The sequence below is a fragment of the Bactrocera dorsalis genome, chromosome 5, assembly GCF_023373825.1.
Source record: "Bactrocera dorsalis isolate Fly_Bdor chromosome 5, ASM2337382v1, whole genome shotgun sequence".
NCBI classification, from domain to species: domain Eukaryota; kingdom Metazoa; phylum Arthropoda; class Insecta; order Diptera; family Tephritidae; genus Bactrocera; species Bactrocera dorsalis.
Genome location: NC_064307.1, coordinates 67,081,196 through 67,104,235, shown reverse-complemented (window position 1 = coordinate 67,104,235; position 23,040 = coordinate 67,081,196). Strand labels below are relative to the sequence as shown.

The window sequence follows — 23,040 nt, the reverse complement described above, 5'->3', positions numbered from 1 at the left end:
AATTACTGCGCCAACACCTTTGTGTAACTTTGCAACACGTGTGCACATATAGGATACATACGAGTATATACATATGTACATAAGTATGTATATAAGTACCCATAATATATAGCAATTTGTAAGTGTATGCATATGGATTAAAATTGATAAGTAACCGCTGGAGGACAAAGCATTTCACTGTGTAAAACAGAAGCTGGTCAATGGCCATAAATCTTTTCGCCACTTTTATTAGCAGCTACAAATATTAAAAAAAAAATAATAAAAAAAAACAAAAACGCGATTTTGTTCTGATAAAATATTAAAATATGAATACATTGCGCAATTTTATTGATTTACTAAGAATGTATTATTAATTATTGAGTGGCAGCGAATGGGCGAAAGCGCAGCGCATTTCATGGAGCCACGTAAAGCTGACACACCTGTTAGCTTTCCAGCGTCAAACAGGCGACAAGTGTTATATTTACATAGTTTTTGCGAAATTATTTTAATGATCGTTACGTCGGCTTTGGTGCATTAATAGAAAGGTGCCACGCCTATAAAGGCAGGTGTTGCCTCGCCATAATGTTTTTGGAATATTTTTGATGCCCCGAGCAGGGTTTATAATATACGCGAAGTAGTTCGGTAGTTTTTGCGTTATCGTTCTGAAATTTTGCACACGTTTTTTTCTTCTTAAGAAGCTGCTCATTTATCGTAGCCGCCGATATCGGACCACTATAGCATATAGCTGCCATACAAACTGAGCGATCGAAATCCGATTCTTATATCGAAAACTTTTTTATTTAACGAGATATCATCATGAAAATTTATAAGCACTATTATCCAAGGTAACTGTTTAAACTCTAAAGAAATTGTTCAGATCGGTCGACTATATCATACAGCTGTCATACAAATTGAACGTTTCAAATAAAATTTTTGTTTGGAAAACTTTTTTATTTGTAGAGAGATCCTTACGAAATTTTGCATGAATTATTTACCAAAGCAGCGCTACAATCTGTACAAAAATTGTTCAGATCGGATCACCATAGCATATAGCTGCCATACAAACTTAACGATCAAATCAGCCTTTTTATTGATTTGTATTAAATTTTTTTATTTGTGAAGGGTATTTCGTTTAATGAAAATCATTTATCAGTCGGACCCCCATATAGACACCCATTTACACGCTCCACACACATACATGGGTAAACAAATAACTCATCTTATCAATTATGAGTGTTTGAAGGCTGATAAGTCATGCCATTTCGCAAATCCATAACAAGTGTTTTTATATGTGTAACCAGTAGGAAGCGCGCTCAGCGGTCTATTTGAGTAAATATTTAGTTGAGTGAAATGACTGTTTTGTCAACCGTGGCATAAGTAGCTAATAATGTTGGCTTTTGACAAAAATTAATACTTAGAACAGTAAATAAGTAAACAAAATGTTTCGGAAGTATATAACGTCACCTAAAATGCAAAACAGCTTATCATCAAAATAATCGAAATTCAGTTTTTATTGCTACATCATATATAGTATATGTAGCATAAATTTTCAGCTTCCGGGGTTAGATATAACCAATATATAACCATTTTGTAACCAATATATAACCATTTTGTAGCCGAAACTCAATGAACTTGCTAAGCGCTCGAACGCTGGTAATTTCGTTAGAATGCTTTGTCATTATTAGCATCGTATGATATTCAAATGGTAACGGTTGTGTTCATATTTTATCAAAGTACACAAAAAAGCCATAAAAACAGCATATTGTGGCGAGAAACAAAAAGATTATGAAAATAGCTACGCAAACGCGGCTGGAAGAAACGTTTATATTTACAACTGCCACTAAATTCATAAAACTGCAAAAAAACAAGCCTAGAGATAAGCATTATATCGATAATCATAAATATATGATACATAAATGGCTATTTCGAGCACCCAATGACCGTGTGAACCCCCGCGGCACTCACCCGGCTACGCAGAGTATCGTCTCGACCGAGTCCTGCGCATATCTGTAGATGCTGCCGAGTGTCTCACCGATTTTCGTCGGTATCTCCGTAACCTGCCACATAAAACGCACCGTTTTCAACAGACATTTAACCACAAACGAACCGGGACCGTGGGCGGGACTCTTATTCGTCGCAACACGCTTGCGTGGCGGTGGGCGTGCGGTTGGCGGCGACGCCTTGGCAGCAAAAACTGAACGTTCAGTAAATGCGTCGTTTGTTGTTGTTGTTGTGACTGTTGGCGGTGCTGTTTCCGTTTCTGGCTCAGCTGAAATGTCCGCTGAGGCCGCCGAGTGTGCTGATGAGTACGTTGAGTTGGAAAATGAGGACTTGGCGCTGCTGCTTTCGCTGCTCGAATCGTGCGTCCAACGCGCGGTGAATGTGGTGACGTCGGGATTGAATGTTACCGTTGCAGAAGTCGTGGCGCAGTGGTCGGCGGACGCAGACACGGCGTATGTGTGTTGTGTGTTTGCGTCTGTTGTTGTAGTTGTTGATGATAGCGTTGACGCTGAATGTGTTGTTGATGATGGCGTTGATGTTGTATATGCTGCCGCTGCTGTTGTTGTTGGCGTTGAATGTGTTGCCGCTGAGTTGTTGGCAAAATTTGTGTATGTGCTGCGGCTTGTTGCAGTATCAGCGGCGTTGTTGCGCGGTATGTCGATTTCATCGGTGGTTTTACTGTCAGCCGAGGCGTAGCTCATCGGGAATTTGGTGTATGTGTTTGTTGCTTTGGTTTGATTTGGCACTTTTTTGTTGTATTTTTCTTCTCAATTGATTTTTAAGCTTGTGTGAGCGCTTTCGTTAATTTTTTAAAAGTATTTTTAATTTTTTTTTTTTTAATTTTTTAAATTATTTTTAATTTTTTAAACTATTTTTAATTTTTAAAATTATTTTTAATTTTTTTCAACAATGCAATTTTTTATTAATTTTTTTAATTATTTTTAATTTTTTTCAACAATGCAATTTTTTATTAATTTTTTAATTATTTTTAATTTTTTTAATTATTTTTAATTTTTTAATTATTCTTAATACTTTAAACTATTTTTATTCATTGTATTACTTTTTAATTTTTTTTTAAATATTTTTTTTTATTATTTTCTTTTATTATTAATTTGAAAGCTTGTATTAACGTTTTTGTTGATAATTTATTTTATTATTTTTAATTTTTTTTTTTTAATTATTATTTTTAATTACTTTTTTCGTTTTTTAAATATCTCTTATTATTTTTTTTTAAATATTCATAACTTTTGCTGATAATTTATTTAAAATTATTTATAATTACTTTTTTAATTATGCTTTATTTTTTAAATTACTTTTAATTTTTTAAATTACATTTAATTTTTTAAATTATTTTTTAATTTTTTTAATCTCATGTAATTTGCAAGCTTTTATTAGCGCTTATGTTGAATACTTATTAAAATTATTTTAATTTTTTTAATTACTTCTTTGTTTTTTTAATTATTTATTATTACTTTTTTATTATTTTTTATTAGTTTTGATTATTTTTAATTACTTTTTTAATTATGTTTATTTTCTTTTAATTATTTTTAGTTTTTTTTAATTATTTTTAATTACTTTTTATTATTTTAGCTTGTATTGCGGCTTTTGTTGATTATTTTATAAAATTATTTTTAATTTTTTTTAATTATTTTGTTACATATTTTTTAATTATAAAAAAATTACTTTTGCTTATTTTTGATTATAATTTTTAATTATTTTTGATCACTTTTTTTTAAATAATTTTTAAAAATATTTTTTTTTTATTTAAAATTTTTTTTTTTGTGTTTAATACTGTTGGGTTTTACACATCAAGTGAATTTCCGCATATTTTTGGCATTTGTGACGCTTTAAGTCAATAAAAATTTTTTTTTTAATATTTTTTGTTTTCACAATTTCACAAATTGTTGGCAATCTTTGGTATTTGTTGTGTTTTTACAGTCCAGCTGTGACGCAATAAATTTTCTTTCAATAAAACATATAACTTTTGCAATATCAGCACACCATTTCTAGAATTCTGAATTCTTTGCTTGAGCACACCTGCTTTGCCAGTTTACGCTAAGCGCTGTACATATCTAAATCTAAATGAATGCAGATTAAATTGTTGTATTACTGATTTTCGTTATTTATTTGTTACTTTGTACTTTTTTCGTATTTCGTTTAAGTGCCAACGCGAATTTACTTAATCGTGTCTCTTTGCATTGACGCCGTGAACTAAACCGCCGCGCATATGATTCAAGCAGCAAAGTGGTATTGTAAAACAAAGCGCAAAAAAAAACAATAATTAAACAAAAACACAGTTTCTTATCTCAAGCACAGTCATAAAAAAAGCTCCGCCGCGTGTTGTCGTTACCAAAGCATTGAGTGACGAGCGACACGGGCCGAGGGCCGTTATTGTTTCCTTAGGGGCCGCTTGTTTCACACTAACTCCGCACAGGTTGGTTGACAGTCCGTTTGTGTATTGAGACATATGCACACTGAGTGTCAAACGGCGAGCAATCAAAGAGCGCGCTACAACCCTACGTCGCAGTCAGCGTCGCTGTCGAAGGCAGATTGGTTGTAGATTGAGTAGCAGTTCGCAGACAAACACAGGCACACAGTAATAAACATAGCTATGCAGAATAGGTAACTGAGGGCAGTTTTCAATAGTGTATGGCAAGGCGCGGTAAGGGTCGAAGGTGTTTGTGGGCATGGCAGATACCGCTGTCTAAGAGCACAGAGCAATTACATACACTCTGACACACACATTCATACATACACACGTCCAAAGCTTGAAGTTTGTTGCAAGTCATGTAGCCTATATGTAGCGTATATGTAGGTGCTACACGGCGTATGTGTAATCTTTTTGCAACTGACAGCCACTTACACACTCGCTTGCTTTGTGGTTTCACTGCGTTCCAGCAGGGTCAGTCACAGTCAGCTTCGAAGAATTACAAAAACATTTTTTATACTTCCGAATGTGGACACACATGTATGTATGTATGCTAATAGATGGATGTGTTATTAAATACAACATAAACATTAGTACATACATACATACATACATACACGTATACTCACATATAAATGTACATATGTATGTATATGTGAACATTTAAACGTCAGAAGTGCTACAATTAAGCGAAAAAAGTCCAAAAGAGAAGCGAAGCGCGCTTATAGAGTCATTTAAACTCACTTAAACACACAAATACATAAATCTATATGTAATTTATATACCCTCAACAGTGTATAGTAAGTTTACCACGATTTTTGTAATACCCGAAAGGAAATGAAAGGGTAACCCATGAAGCAAAATACATGCATATAAATGATCAGCGTGTTGAGTTAGGATCAGTTTAGCCAGATTCGTCTGTATATACACGAACTAGTCTTACAGTTTATGTCAATATTTTATGAGTTATAGATCTGAAATTTAGCACACATTCGTTTCTCCCCAAGACGCTTCTTATTTGTGAAAATTGTCGATATCGACCGAATATAGCATATAGCTGCCATACAAACTGACCGATCGAAATCAAGTTCTTGTATGGAAAGCTTGCTTATTTGACGAGATATCTATATGAAATTTGGCAGATATTTTTATCCAAAATAACTCTATAATATTTGAAGAAATTGTTCAAATCGGAGCACTATATCTTATAGCTGCCATACAAACAGAACGATCAAAATCAAATACCTGTATGGAAAACTTTTTTATTTGACGAGATATCTACATGAAATTTGACATAGATTATTATCCAAGACAACGCCACAATCTCCGAGCGTATCGTTCAGATCAGACTACTATAGCATATAGCTGCCATACAAACTGACTGATCAAAATCAAGAAAATTATATAAAATATAATAAAATCACCTGTGAAGGGTATATTAGCAGCACCGAACCTTTTTCTTAGTTTTTTTGGTTGTTTTTGTTTTATGCTCTCTCAAGCAAAGTCAAGTTAAAAAGCAAAAGCAATCGTCATGTAGGCATTGTTTTCGCGCTATCATTATTATTACTTTCTTACTATAATTTCTACTGCTTGTTTATCACTCAGCATAACAATTGCCATTACCTGCTCTTGCTTCTGCTACTCTTATTCTATTTTTTCAATTAAAATTTTTTTCTATTTGTTTATTTCGGGTTTTTGGAGATAAACGCACGATATAAATCGCCTGACACTTGCATACAATCAATTATGGCCTAAGTACACCGGACGCAAAAACAACAAATAACATATGTTCAACGAAAATGTCGAATAATTAAGGTAATTAGCTGATAAAGAAAAAATGCAATTAAATTTAGTAAGAAAGTAGACTTTTGTGGACAAGAGAAAATAATTAAACTAAAACTAAGAGCTAACTTTTATAAGGAATATCGTTAACTAAAAACTAACTAAAAAGTACATACCTAAAACCTACCTATAAGCTAACTAAAAAAAAATATAGCGTATTTTATATGGAGCACAAATACAATAACTAATATCATTAACCTAAACCTAACCAATACATACCCAAAACCTACCTAAAAGCTAACCAAAAAAATCATTAAATAAGCATTTGCATAATATATGGCGCACAAATACAATAATTAATATCATTAACCATAACCTAACTAAAATATACCCAAAACCTACCTAAAAGCTAACCAAAAAAATTACTAAATAAGCATTTACATACAGTGGCGGACAAAAGTCTACATACACCCCCTGTTTTCTTCGATGTGAGAGTACAAGAAGTTTTTAGAAAAATGTATTTATACAGTTTTATTCTAATATTTATTATAATAGCAATTAACTAAAAAAAATCCATTATTTAACATAAAACAACAAATTTATGGAAGAAAAACTCAAAAATTGCTTTGACAAAAGTCTACATACAGTTCAAATCTCATACTTTGTACATTGTTATATTAACAGTAAGGTAACGTTAGCCTTTTTCTTTTATTTCAATATGTTTATTGTTTGATATTTATTGAATTTAGTTGTGGTTTAAACACTTCAATAGCTATAATGCCTCCGTGAAATGAAATATCAATTGATGTAAGAAATTTGGTGATAAAAGAAAGAAAAGAAAAAAAATCATATGGTGAAATTTCTAAAATTTTAAACTTGAGTCGAGCAACAGTACAGACAATTCTAAAAAACTTTAAAAATAATGGTTCCAACGAAAATAAACCGCGCAGTGGACCCCCAAAAAAACAATCTCGTAGAGACGTCAGCCTGATTCCCAACAAAGTAGACCAAAATCCAAAAGTAAATGCTCCAAATATAGCCGAACGCATAGTAAGTACATCACAAATGAGTATCCAACCAAAAACAATAAAAAAAAACTCTAAACGATAACGGATTCCACAGTAGAACACCACGGAAGAAACCTTTTATTTCTGAAAAAATCGGAAAATTCGTTTAAAGTTCGCCAAAAAACACAAAGAAAAGGAAATGGATTTTTGGAAAAAAGTTTCATTTACAGATGATTCTAAATTCACTCTTTTTGGTAGTGATGAAAGTGCTAAAATTTGATGGAAAACTAACGCCACGCTTGAACCGAAGAACGTAGTATCAATTGTGAAGCTCGGTGGCGGCAGCGTAATGGTTTGGGGAGCTGTTGCGGCCTCTGGAGTTAAAAAGTTGGACTTTATTGAAGGTGAAATGAACTGTTATAAGTATAATGCTCTGTTGGAACATAATTTGAAGCCTTTGGTGGATAATTTAGGGCTCGGTTCCGGTTGGATATTTCAACAAGATAACGATCCGATGCATGCGGCGCAAATTGTCAAGGATTGGTTGCTTTATTATACTCCAAATCAATTAAATACATCACCTCAAAGTCCAAATATGAATATTATTGAACATGTCTGGGAGATTTTGGAGCGTAGAATTAGAAAGAACCAAATTTCTAGCTCTGCTCTACTCTAAGAGCGCATATTGGGACCTTGGAACAGCATTACATTTACAGCGTTGACAAATTTAGCAGAATCAATGCCACGGCGTCTTCAAGCAGTTATAGATACCAATGGGGACCCAACTAAATACTAAAACGTCTTAATAACTAGCATTTTTTACAGTTTTTCGCACTGAACTAAGATATTTTTGTACTGTATGTAGACTTTTGTCAACACAATATTTGAGTTTTTATTCCATAAATTTGTAGTTTTATATTAATTATTGGATTTTTTAAATTTGTTGTTATTAGAAAGAAGATTAGAATAAAACTGTATCAACACATTTTTCTAAAAAGTTTTTGTCCTCTCACATCGAAGAAAACAGGGGGTGTATGTAGACTTTTGTCCGCCACTGTACGTTATATGGAGCACAAATAAAATAATTAATGTCACTAACCAAAACCTAACTGAAACATACCCAAAATCTACCTATAAGCTAATTAAAAAAATTACTAAATAAGCATATAACGTATATTGCATGGGGCAAAAATAATAAAATCGCTTCAAAATTACTTAATCCATATAAAAATATATTTATTTCTTACTATTTTTGTTGCTGTTGTTGTGCATGTAATTTATTTACATGAAGAAGCTGTCAATATTTGCCAAAATAAATCAGTTTATCAATGATTTTACTATTTTGGTTGTATTTTTCTTGAACTCAGCAAATAAGAAATTAAATAAACATTATACACACACACACACATTACTAAACAATTTCATATACATATAAGTAAGTCTGTGTATGTGTCTGTCCCACATTTAAAAGCATTTGATTTTCAATTAACAATCCAGCGTTGATGTTGCACCAAAAATCATTGTTTCAATCAAAAAAGCCAACTGTCAGCGAAAATCTAAATAAACAACGCGCAACAACAATGCGTGTAAACAAATGCCGAGCTTGCAGATCTTTATCGACCGCAAAGAGGAAAACAAACAAAAAATAGAGAAATCAAAAGCGATTTAAGCATAAATGTTTATATTTACTCTTGCCTGCGGAATTATGTATATATTTGTAGGTGTATGTGCATTAGCTGTGTGTGTGTATATTTGCAAATGGCAAGAAGTCAATTCACAGCGATGCGCTAAATGACAAAGTGTTTTCCAGCTTCATACTCGTATAAATACTTATATGTACATACATATGAATTAATAACAACTTCTTTTAATGCGAAATAGTTATGACAGCAAAATTTTAAAGGAGCTGTGAAAAGAATTTGATAAAATATAGGACGCATGTGTACATTGATGGCCAGAAAAGTAGAGACAATCCAGTCTTAGTATGGAAAACTTTTTTATTTGACGAGATATCTGCACGAAATTTAGCATGGATTTTTGTTTAAGGCAAAGTTGTAATCTCTGAAGAAATTGTTCAGATCGGACTACTATAGCATATAGCTGCCATACAAACTGAACGATCAAATACATGTCCTTGTATGGAAACCTTTTTTAGTTGAGGAGATATCTTCAGGAAATTTGGCTGGACTCATTGCTCAAGGCAACGCTTTAATCTCTGAAGAAATTGTTCAGATCGGACTACTATAGCATATAGCTGCCATACAAATTAAATTCACATTCTCCGAGGTAATTGTTTATAATTGATTACTATTGTAGGGTTTTTAATTTATAATCGACGTCACCTCATTTTATTTTTTTAGAATAATTGTGTTTTTTAATGAACCGAATATTTCTTGCACATACTGTATGCTCTTATATAATGTATGCGTTCTGGCAAAAAATTCTATTTTTTACACAATCATGCAAATCACCCAGTTGAAATGTTCAATTTATACATTTTCACACGCAAATAATAGAAATGGAAAGTAAATAATGAGTTTACGTCGAATTTTATTGAAATTTCTGTTTATGCCGCCAACAAGGGCAATTAAGGGCAAGCAAAAAGCAGGAACAAAAATACAGACGGTGCGAACGTATAATAGCAAAATGATAAGTTTGAGAAGGAAGAATGAATATGTGAATATTTATTGCTTGTAAAATTATAATGAAAACTTAAAAAAATAAAAAAAAAAATATTATATATAATAAAAATTTAATTTATTTTAATAAAAAAAATTAATTTGTATAAAAAGATACGAAAAAAAATTATAAATATTAGTTTATCAACAAAAAATTAATTTTTATAGAAAAAAAAATAAAAAAGAAATGAATAAATATGAATATAATAAAAAAAAAATTTAATTATGTAAAACAAAAAAACACAAAAAATAAATACACTATATTTAACAAAAAAAATTATTTATAGAGTAAAAAAATGAAAAGAAAGTAAATCGATAACATTATCTTCAACAAAAAAATTAATTTAATAATAAAAAAAATAAATGAATTAAATTGATGTAATAAGAAACATAAAAAAACAAGTAAATCTTGTGATACTCAACCAAAAACTTAACTTATATAATAATAATTAAAAACTAAAAATTATATTCTATAAAAAAATTAATTTGTGCAACAAAAAATAAAAAAAAAATAAATACTGTTATACTAAAAAAAAACTAACTTATATAATAAAAAATTAAAATAAAAATAAATAAATACTATTATACCCAACAAAAAAATAATTTATATTATAAAGAATAAAATACAAATAAATAATTTATATTCCATAAAAAATTAATTTGTGTAATAAGAAAAACAAAAAAAATTAATTTCTTAAATTCCATAAAAAAAATTAATTTTTGTATTACAAAATTAAAAAAATAAAATAAATATTGTTATACTCAACAACAAAAAAAAAAATATAAAATAAAAAAAAAACAATAAATACATATCATTATATTCAAAAAAAAATATTTTTGTAATTAAAAATACAAAAAAAAAAAAAATAATAAAATTATTCCAAACAAAAACTTAATTTATATAATATAAAATAAAAAAAAATAAATAAACATCATTACATTCCATAAAAAAATTAATTTGTGTAATCAAAAATATAAAAGTAAATAAATAAATAATATTAAACTCAACAAAAAAAATTATTTAGATAATAAAATAAAACAAAAATAAATAAATAGCATTATCTGCCCTAAACAAATTAAATTATACATATGTATAATTATATTCTAAAAACACATTAATTTTTTATAAAAAAAATGTATATACATATGTAAATGATAATGATTATTTCCAAGAAAATTTGTATTTAAATAATTAAGAGTTAAAAAAAATATTATTACATTCAATAAAAAATTGTTTTTATAAAATAAAAATAAATATGTATATCATTATATTCAACAAAAACTGTCTTTCATAATAAAAAAAAACCAAATAAATATAACATTATTCCATAAAAACAATAATTTATATATGTATTTATATTCTACAAAACATTTAATTGTATTAAGAAAAAAATATATAAATAATAACAAAAAATTAATTTACATACATACATAATAAAAAAATTAAAAAAAAAAATATTCCAAAAAAAATTTTAAATATAAAAAAAAAAATATCACAATATTCAAACAAAAAAAATTATATAATAAAAATTAAAAAAAGATATATAAATAAATATGCATAAAAATTAAATTTTGTATTAAAAAATTAATAAATATCATTATATACAAGAAAAAATTTGATATACATATATTATGGAAAAATCAACAAAAATATTTTTTTTATATAAAAAATTAAAATATATAAAATAAATATAAATAACCTATAAAATTCAACAAAACGAGAATAACACTTTGCAGCAGGGCAACAATTGCCGCAACCAAGCAAACAACAGCAAGCGCAACAGTTATTGCAATCGCACCACACAGTTACATATTTCAATAAAAGGTAGATTATCTCGTTTATCTGCGCACTTCTGCCGCCTGCCTGCTCCACTTTGGGTATTACAGCGATGACGACATTATTAACACACGCCTACGCGCAGCTGAATGGAAATACACCACAACAGCAACAACAATCAGAACAACAGTGAATGCCAAAGTTGGTACACAAAATTTCGACAATGTTGATTTGCTACAGCGCGGCGTCAGTAAAAATGTTTGCACAGAAACACAGAAACACATACATACATACATACATACATGCACTCATGCACAAATACATGCTTGCACTTAAACACAAATACATATATAACCAACGAGTGCTTTTGTATTTAATCTTTAGCCCAATTGGGCCATGAATATTTATTAAGCATTTGTTGTTATTTACGATAGAATTCCCTTAACGGTTGTTGGCAATATTAATAGCGGTAAATACAATGGTGTCGCACTAGCAACAGCACCAGCAATAGCAAGAAAGAGAAGAAGTACGAGTATGAGAGTAGGAGTACACAAACAACTGTTGCAACAATACTCGTTACAAGTCAACAAAAACAACAGCAGAGTCAAGCCGTCGCTGGAAAGGTGCTTTTAGTGGAGCTGCGCCTGTAGTTATACAGTTGTGGATGGTAGATGGGCATAGGCTGCGAGGCGAGAACCTTTAAATGCAGCGGCCACAGAGCCGACCAGCGCAATTATTACAATACACAGCAAATAATCGTTGAATTCGTCGAAATTCAGCAGAAAGCTGGAGGACAAGTTGTTGAAAAGGGGGCTGCAGGCTATTCGCGGGTTATATATGTATAAGTAAATATCTGTGTATGTACATATACATTTGTACAGTTAATCAGTCAATATGTAATGAGTGTACATAAATTGTAAGCAATTTTCACTGCTGTCTAGAAAAATATGAATTGGGAGCAAGTGGAAAAATTTTACTGAGCTACAATAGTTGGAAAGCTCTTAACTAGTTTCATGAAAGAAATAATATATTTTAATATCTGGTAAATTTGCTGCGCTGATAAGCATAAATAGTTCATGTTTGCGTATATATTTTGGTGAGTTTTTAAAAACTTTTAGACTTGTTGAGTTAATAATTAATTGGAATTTTTTCAGTACATCGCTTAAATGACGTCAGATTAAAGCACTGAGTTCATTAATAGTCGCTTTGCTAGCAAAAAGCTACTTTTACTGCTTAACTTACATGCTCAACTCACTGCTAAAATGACGTCACTTTAGCCTTTACTATCTGGCCTTTACTACGATGGGCGATTTAGTAAAACAGTTTTTGAGATATCGATTTGAAATTTGGCACACGTTCTTTACTCCTCAAGAAGCTGCTTATTTGTTGGAACGGCCGATATAGGACCTCTATAGCATATAGCTGCCATACAAACTGAACGTCCAAAATCAATTTCTTGTATGGAGAAATGTTTTATTTTGAAAGATATTTTCATGAAATTTGGTATGGCTTATTTTCCAAAACAACCACTTAATCTCCGAAAAATTTATTCCGATCGGAACACTATATCATATAGTTGCCATACAAACTGAACGTTCAATATCATATGCTTGTATGAAAAACTTGTTTATTTTAAAAGATATTTTCATGAAAATTGCCACGAATTATTTTTCAAAAGAACAACACAATCTCCGAAAAAATTATTCCGATCGGGTCACTATAGCATATAACTGCCATACAAACCGAACTTTCGAAAACAAGTTTTTGTATGGAAAACTTTTTTATTTAACTAGTTATGTACACAAAATTCGGCATGGATTATTCTCCAAGCACAGAGTACAATCTCCGAAAAAATTATACCGATCGAACCACTATAGCCTATAGCTGCCATACGAACTGAACGTGCAAAATCAAGTTCTTGTAAGAAAACGTCTACCTCCGAAGGGTATTATAGCTTAAAAATCACAAAAATAATTTACACTTAAACGCTTGTAGCATTTGAGATAATGTCGCACATTTCAACCTTTCTGCAAACGCGTCTGAGCAGCGTTAATCACAAGCTTTCCAACTGCATGTATTAAGTAACATTTAAGCGCAGAAATAATTACTGTCTCGCCTTCACTCTCACTCGTAATCACATTTGTCACAAAATGAAAGCAGTAGCAACTGCAACAACAAACACAACAAAAGCCATTTAATGCTTATTACGTCAAGGAAAATTAATTATTTCCAGCTGGCAACAAGATATGCCTGCTAACCCCTTTTCGCCAGCTGCTACACTAAACCCCCCCGACGTTGGTTTTGCATGCCGCCATTTCGCGCGCTTGCCATAGTGTGTGACAGCATGGCTTATCAGCGAACATATGGCAACGCAATACAGCTGGTATTGCCACATCGCTGCTGGCGTGACACACTAAATAGGTAAATAATTCACATTACAAATGAGTTCAAACGCGAATTACTATGTGCATAAGCATGTATGTGTATATACATACTTACATATGTACATGCGCGAGCGTGTGTTTATGCAGCGCGAATATGCAATATGTGGCGCGACTATAGACCATTCTTATCGCTGCGCGCATGCAACACAAAGTCAAGAAATAAGTGTGCATGTGTGTGTGTGAGTGGGTGGTGGATGGGGCACAAGTGGCTACGTTTCACTGTGGAGACGCAACAGCTTGACAGCACATTGATTGGCATTTCAAGGTCCCGTTAAACACGCAACGTATGTTACAAATATGAATACGATTACCGTTACACATGTACAACACCGTGTGTATGTACATGTAAGTGTGTATGTTTGCATGAATTAAGTCATTTGTGTGAAAATTCGAAGTGCAGGCAGGCGTTGTGGCCCTACTGAGCGCTAGTTAGTCCATATGCTACGCTTGATAAGCAATTAATGACAACAACAAAGCAGGCACACACACATACATACAATAAAGAATAAATGTTAGCTTTAGTTGCAACGCAGCGAATATACACTTCATTAATTAAGAGTTTCTTTGCAGCACTTAATTTTGAGAGGTTCATTTGTATGGCAGCTATATGCTATAGTGGACCGATCTGTATAATTTCTTCGTATATTATATTGGTGTCTTACAGAATAATCCACACCAAATTCCATGATGCTATCTCCTCAAATAAAAAAGTTTTCCATACCAGCACATGAGTTTGATCGGTCAGTTTGTATGGCAGCTATATGCTATAGTGCTCCGATCTGAACAATTTCTTCGGATATTGTAATAGTGTCTTAGGGAATTATCTACACCAAATTTCGTGATGATATATCCTCAAATAAAAAAGTTTTCCCTTGAAGGACTTAAGTTTGATTGGTCAGTTTCTATGGCAGCTATATGCTATAGTAGACCGATTTGTACAATTTTCTCGTAAATTTTACTTTTGCCCTAAAGAATAATCTGTGCCGAATTTCGTGAGGATATCTCTTCAAATGAAAAATTTTTCCATTGAAGGACTCCGAGGCTTCCTTCTTCTTTTCGACAGGGCACACCCTACCACTGCATCGAAGGCACTTCAAAGTCACTAAATGTAAGTGAAATTGCATTAAGTGCAAGTCTTAAGGTCTCGTCATGTGAAAATTAGTGAAATTAAGCGCAAAGCGTTCGAAATTTCTCTTTAAAGTTTGCTTCATTCCTTTCGTTTAATTGAAATTTGGTAAAACCTGTTGCCCAACTGTCAGATCAATGCGCGTGCTAAATTTAAGTAACTGCAAAAATTAAAATTTAACTTAACACGCCTGCTTTAATTACATGCACTTGGTTGCTGCACGCAAACAAGTTGCCAGCGCGCTACGATACTCGTATTCGCCTGAAATTCATGTTTTTTTAGTTTTTGTCGTTTTTGTTTCGCCGCCGTCAACTGACGCATGCAAATGAGCAAAAGCAATAAAAATCACTTAATGCTGCCGCCGATTTTGTTGATTTTGCGATGAGGTAATGTTGGGAAAAGTTAAATGTTAACGCAAGAAGCGATCAGCAGGGCGTATGAGTGACGTCATTCAGGTTAATTGCGAAGTTCGACATTAAATCGAGATAAATGCAAAAAAAAATATTTATAAGGATGCAGACAGAACATGTGAAAGCTAATTGACGCGGGTGAAAGCATGCTGGCCATAAATAACTAACGGAGGACTGAGGACTTCCAAAATGAATGAGGCAAAATGTGAGCACCAAAGTATGAAAAGGCAAAATGTAATATTACAGAAAATTTTTTCAACTGTCGCTTCCGACAATTATGTGTTGAAACTTGAGGAAAACGGTAACAGAACTACTTCTTTTTGTTGATGGGCACAGCTAGTTGAGCAATAAGTCTAGCTGAAGCTAACGAGCTGATAACGAAAGGCGCTCCAGTGACGCTATCAGTAGCAAGGGAACGTGTGTTTTGGATAGCGATCTCTGGTTCAGCCAACGAACTTAAGCTAACCATGTCCAAAAAATATATATATTTTAAGAAAATTGCTATCTTTGTAGTACCTAGCGAGTAATTAATCGCCTACACTTGAGCTCGGCGCTACCCTCCACCCGCCATACCACTATAAACATATGAAAAAAAAAAAAACATTTTACAACAATTGCTTTGAAAATTGCTATAAATCGATGACAAATTGCTTCATGTGGAAATGAGTAGCAATAAAAAATAGCAATTCAAATGGAATCATAAATAATGACTACCAGCAAGTCAGCTGCACACATGTTGGCAATCATTTTGTAAATGTAAAGGAATTAGTAATTCATAAAGGGGAAATGTTTTTCAGCACGCGCTGTAAAATAGCAATTACTGAAAATCATTTTCGAGCAGAAATGCGCAAAACTGTCGTGTGTCTTTATACAACAAAGTAGGTAAGTAAGCAATATTAGAAATTGCTGAGCACAAAATCAATGGCAAGCCACCGTGACAATGACAAATAGCGAAGGAATGACTCTTTCACAAAACAGCGCGCGGTGAAATGAATGTATGTATGTAAGAGCATAGAAACAAACATGTGTGCCATGCTGGCGAACAAACAATTTTTAAATACCATAATCAAAACAGAAAAAGAAAACAGGAGCAGTTATTGCTTTGATATATCGGCGCAAAATAATCACATTTTTCCGATACGAAAATCAGCAACATAGCTTTAAGCGATACATATACATGTATGTACATACTTATGTTTATGCATGTCTATACTTAAATACATACGTGCATTCCTTATATTCGAAGTGATAAGCTATCTAAACGAAATGGTAGGGCCCACTACAACACCAACAATCATAGAGAACAAAGAATATGACTTACAACGCAAAATATGCCATTCAAGCGAAATTAATAGATAAAACATGTAAAGTGTTGGCTGAGTATAGGCAAAATGTTTGTAATGGTCATACATATGTACATACAAATGTACACCACATACATACATACATATGTGGAAAACTACAAAAATGCTTTTACGGTAACAAGAAATGAAATGAGTTTGCAATCAAGATAAGTCATAAAAAAGCGATTATGGTAGATATCGAAAAAACTAATAACAAACAATCGATAACAAAATGACTCTATAACAAAAAATGTATATCGATAATAAAAATAACCGATAACCAAATCGAAATAGCAAAATTCAGAAATAAATAACAAAGAAAATAACAAAATGACTCTTTAAAAATATCGATAATAATAAAAATAATCGATAAAAAATCGATAACAAAAAATCGATATCAAAAAAAATCAATAAAAAAGATAACCGAGAATAAAAATAATCGGTAAAAACATATCTATAAATTTAGTTACATATTAAAAATTTGTAATTATTTCGAATTTCTATATATTTTTTTCATTTTAAATGTTAGGAAAAAAGTAAAACTTTATTTAGATATTTTTTTGCGATAATAATAAATATTCATTGAATAGCATTAAGGTAGAAACATCTTGTACAAAACCATTTCTCAAAATTTATCGATATATATTGTATTGCTATCGATTAATTCGATAATTCAAAATTTATCGATATATATTGTATTATTATCGATTAATTCGATAATTTTTGTTACTGAAAAATATAATTAGAAGTTTCATACTTTTCCCAGTAATTTAACTCAAATTTAAAGATAATTTTTTTTTAATTATTATTGGATTATTTCAATCATCTGTATAATTGAAAATAATCACTTTTATTTACTGAAAGTATATTACTGTTTATTGAACTATCGATTAATGCCATTATTTTTATTGCTGAAAATAATAATTGCTAGTAATTTTTCTGAAATATATCGATTATTTTTAATGATTAATCGATTAATTTCTTAAATGTATCTATTATTTTTAATGATTAATCGCTTAATTCGATAATTTTTATTACTGGAAATAATAACAGAAAATATCGTTTTACCTTTGCTAGAAAAAATTCTCAAATTTATTGAATTATCGATAATTTTTACTACTGAAAATAATTGCAATTAGTTTTTCTTAAATGCATAGATTATTTTCAATTATTAATCGATTAATTCGACAATTTTTATTACTGAAACCAATAATTAAAAGTATAGCATCAACTTTAACAATATTTTTTTTTTAGATTTATCAATTATTTATTAAACATTAATCAGTTAGTTCGATAATTTGTTTACTAAAAATAATATTTCAGAATAATATTTTTGTTTGAAACAGATTTCTCAGATTTACCGATTATATCATACTAAAAAGTCATCGATTATTCAGATAAGTAATTTTTTTTTGTTTATCGATTATTTTTGAATTATTATTCAATTAGTCCGATAATTTTTATTACTATAAATGACAATTCAAAGTATTGTAAGAATTTTGTCTGAAAGATTCAGATTTATCGATTACATAATACTGAAAAGTTATCGATAAATTCGATAATTTTGACTAACGAAAATATTAGTCCAGAGTAACGTATTATCAGTAATTCTGCTCAAATTTTTTGAATTATCAATTGTAAAAAATTATAAATATATCGATTAATACGATAATTTTTCACAAAAAATTATTTTCACTTCATACCTGTATATACAAACCATACAAGCGTGCTATATATGCAATATAATGAAACACAATTAAGAAATTTTAATAGGGGTGCCCACCATTAGTGCCATTCAGTAATGACTTCATTTTCAAGAGTCACGCCATAATACTTAAAGAGTGATTAGACAAGGTGCGGTAGTAATTTAAAGTGAATTGCAATGTTTTTGTTACAAGTTCAATGTTTTTGGTTCGATAGATGGAGATGACGAAGTCATATTGATTTTTTACAAATATTTGTTTATTAAGTCCTTAAAAAAATGTCTTTTTTTACATAAAGTAGTTTAAGAGTACAGAGTACTAGTACAATGACTGAGTGCCCTTGATTTTCTATTGCACAAACAGCAAAAATAATAAGAACGTTGGAATGAGGGTCCAACTTTAAGCTTTCTTTCTGCTGCTTACGGCAGACTGCAGCTGCAAATACGTTAAGCTCGTAAGGCTCATTCATCATATGTTTAGTTTCACAATAAAGCCAAATGGCTGCTTTTTTCTCAAACAACAGACGTCTGCGATTGACGTAGGTAAACATTTGCATGCAACAATAAAGATGGGAGAACACCTCTAGACCAATATATGTATGTATGTATGTATGAACAAGCCAGTGTTTAGGTGAATGAAAAGTGCAACAACAAATTCAGGGGTGAGAAGAAAAAAGTTGAACATATTTAAATATTAATTCTTTAGATTGACACGAACATGAAAATGCGCGTTGGCAACAGAGCAACGCGGGCAGCAAACGCAAACTAGGAAGAATCATTTTGGCGAGTCAATGCAACGACTGCAAAGAGCGGCGTACAGATAGGAAAGCGGGCGCATGTAGGCAAATATAAATTTTTATAGAAAATTGTTAACATTTCAATTGCAAAACAGCTGAGCGCCGGCGTTCGGTATGACGTGAGCAAAGCCTGAGCAAATCGCAATTGTTGGTGTCGCAAAGAAAGCACCGCAGAGCCGAACGGAGAGCGCTGAGCAATTGATTGAATGCAAGCGCCACGAAGAACGCCACAGAGACCCAGAGCGCACAAGTGTTCAAGTCAGTGGCGGAGCCAAGGGGGGTAAAATTTTAGGTTTCAAACACAATGCCCACAAAAACGGAGATTTTAATACAAATTCAGATGATTTTAAAGAGTAAGAACAATATTAAAAACATGTTGACAGCAAAAACGCACCTGCCTCCCCTTGTAAAAAAAACTTGATGCGCCACTGTTACAAGTAAATTGTAAAATTGTAAATGAAGCGCATCGAATTCAGCTAATCAGCCAGTTGAAAGTTTAATTAAGACGACAATTGCTTGCGTACAAATGCGACAAGACCAACAACAAAGCGAAGAACAAGGAAGAAAATTACATTAGTAACGCGTAATGAAGACTAAAACGAAGAAAAGAGCAAAGCAAGCAGAACAACAACACACAATCAAGCAAAAAAGACACAAAGAGCGCGTTTCTTGGTAAAAGTGGCCCCACAAAGCGCTGAAAAGCTCAAATTTATGGCGAGTAGATATTTTTAGGGCTTTTCAAGTTTAGCCAAATGCCGAAGAGGGGCCAAAACAAACGAGCTACAACGACGATATGTAATTTGCGACAAGCAGATTATGGTCAACGAATTATTGTCAAGCACTTATGCGAAAGACAATACGAAAAAAAAAATTATTAAAAAAAAAATTATTAAAAAAAAAATTATAAAAAAAAAAATAAATAAAAATTAAATACAAAAAAAATTAACTAAAATATATAAAATAAAATATCAATTATAAAAAAAGAACAAATAATTGGAAAAATAAAATAGAGTAAAACAAATAAAATTAAAAATATAAAAACAAATATATAAAAAATAAAATGAAGAATATAAATTAATGAAATAAAAATATCAAAATTAAATTAAATAAAAAATAATGTAATATACATAGTTACAAAAAATAAAATACAATAAAAAATGAAATACGAAAAAAATAAAATACAAAAAATATAAAAACTAATAAAAATTAATAAAATAAAAAAGATATAAAAAATATAAAAAATAGCATAAAATATAACAAAACCCAAAAAAAAACGTTAAATTAAAATAATATCAAAAAAGTACATAAAAAATAAAAATTTAAATTAAAAAAAGAAAAATAAAATAAAAAATAAAAAAATTAAAAATGAAATACAATAAAAAAAATATATTAAAAACTAAAAAAAATTACATAAAATTTGTATATAATTTTTAATAAAAAAATTAAAGTAAAAAAAAAAATTAAAGTAAAGTAAAAAAAAAAATTAAAAAATGAAAAAAAAAAAATTAAATAATAAAAAAAAAATTAAAGTAAAAAAAAAAAAATTAAAGTAAGTAAAAAAAAAAATTAAAAAATTAAAAAAAAAAATTAAATAAAAAAGATAAAATTCAAATAATATAAAAAAAAATACAACAAAAAAATATATTTTATCAAAGTAAACGATATATGAACTGCTTATGTTGTCTGTATGTAGACAGCATAATTAACGCAGCGGTTCGATACGAATGAGTAATGTCACATGCCGCCATGTTCGCACACGCTATATAATGCCGCTATGCTGGCTTGACGAATGCCACACATTTGGGAACCTTACAAAATCCGTCCCGAATTTGTCGGCGGCAGTGACGTGCATGCGACCAATGCGGAAGAGACACGTTAAGTTTCATAATTTATTAGCAAGTGTGTGAGGAAGCGAGTTTGAAAAAAAATTAAAAATTAAAAAAAAACTTTTTGTGAGTGCAAAATACACAAAATATGCAGCGAGCAAATGCTTTTGTTTCAACACAGATATTGGCAATAAAATTTTGTGCGACTTTTATTAGGTTAAAATATTTATGGTTGGCCAGTTGGGCATGGAAGTAGAAGATATTCCTTACGAAAAACTTTAATTTGTGTGAAGAGTGGTGATTTCAACATTTGAGCGCTCAATTTTAGTGCAAAAGTTTGTATGAAACACATTAATGGCGATCAGTGTTAATGATCAGTGATCACTTGCTGCCACACAAAATCATTTTTGTTTATTAAATCACAGTTTTACTTAAATTTTATTGTTTCAAGTGATATTATGTATAAAAATCGGAAACATCGCTCATTTTTTTGGTTCAAAATGAAGATCACTTTTACATGATCTACTACGTTTTTAGCACTGTAGTTTGGACGCTTCAGTCTATATGGATATCTAGATGGCTGCTTGGCTTATCCCTGGATATGTATTTATGTCATGAAAATCACTGTTGAATATTAATCGATCACAGACGATTCGAAGATCACTATTTTACCAACTGAAGATCACTTTTGTACGTATTTTGCATTTCGCATTAGTTTTGTTGAACTTTGCTTGCGAAAAAACTTGCGACACTTTCTTTTTATAATCCAAAATTATATACTCGCGGACGCGGATAACTGCTCTCAAGCGCGATCACCTTTATTTACTTGTACTTTAATATGAGAATAATCATGTCTTTTAAAACATTGAACCACATTTATCAAAATATTTAAAATAATTTGTTATCAAAACACTTGTTCAATCGTATAGAGCTGATTATCTACCTGCGAACGCACTTTACGTGATCTTCAGTTGTGTAGATCACTTTTACTCCGCACACTTCAAAGCGTTTCCATTCACTAATTCTTTGTATTTGCAAGTACAGGAAATTTTATGTGCTACCATGCTATATGTTGACCTGTGAAATCGTATAACAATTAAGCGGCATTATTGTTGTCATTACTAGCGTGAATTCGCACTTAATTGCGTCACGTGATCAAGCGGTCTAGACAGCTGCTAACGATTGATATAAATTTTCCATCATTAATAATTTATGTTTAGATTTTGCAAGAATTGAAATAATTTCAGTTAAGTGCTACACAAACTGCGGGCTTATCTTATTTTCCAAAGCGATCATGGCGATCTACGATCTTAACAGCGACAAAAATGTGGTTTATTTGTGTTAAAATAATTAGAAGCTTTTGGTTTCTAGCATATATTGATAATATATGATTACTGGGGTAGTAATATAATATTATTATGTGCTGTCAGAAATTTTAATTTTTTATCACACAGTGATCAGTGATCTTCATCGGGTTAAGCTGCTCGTAAGGGCTTGTATGAACTACTTTTTTATTCGACGAGATATCCTGATGAAATTTGGCGTGAATTATTTTTCAACGCAGCAATACAATATATCAAGAAATTGTTTAGATCGGATCACTATAGCATATAGTTGTCATACAAACTGGACGATCGGACACAAGTTCGGGTAGGGAAAACTTTTTTATTTGATAGGATATCGTTACGAAATTTGGTATGAATTATGGTCTAAGGCAACTATATAATATATCAAGAAATA

The 23,040-nt window shown here is 30.9% G+C and overlaps 2 protein-coding genes across 5 annotated transcripts in view; one reads left to right on the top strand and one right to left on the bottom strand.

Annotated features, from left to right (window-relative positions):
* The window catches only part of LOC105225920 (mitochondrial import inner membrane translocase subunit TIM14), a 211,740-nt gene that overhangs the window by 86,361 nt on the left and 102,339 nt on the right, over positions 1-23,040 (top strand). The gene's annotated exons all lie outside the window — the stretch shown is intronic.
* Positions 1-23,040, bottom strand: part of LOC105222411 (MOB kinase activator-like 2) — a 115,861-nt gene that overhangs the window by 5,810 nt on the left and 87,011 nt on the right. Inside the window, exon 1 of one of the 4 annotated variants that reach the window (XM_049457143.1) lies at positions 1,945-2,866. The exons of the other annotated variants lie outside the window; for them this stretch is intronic. Within the exon in view, the coding sequence (XP_049313100.1) occupies positions 1,945-2,681 (737 nt within the window). The 5' untranslated portion in view covers positions 2,682-2,866. Of the gene's footprint in view, positions 1-1,944; positions 2,867-23,040 lie in introns of those variants that run through there. 4 annotated transcript variants of the gene reach the window in all.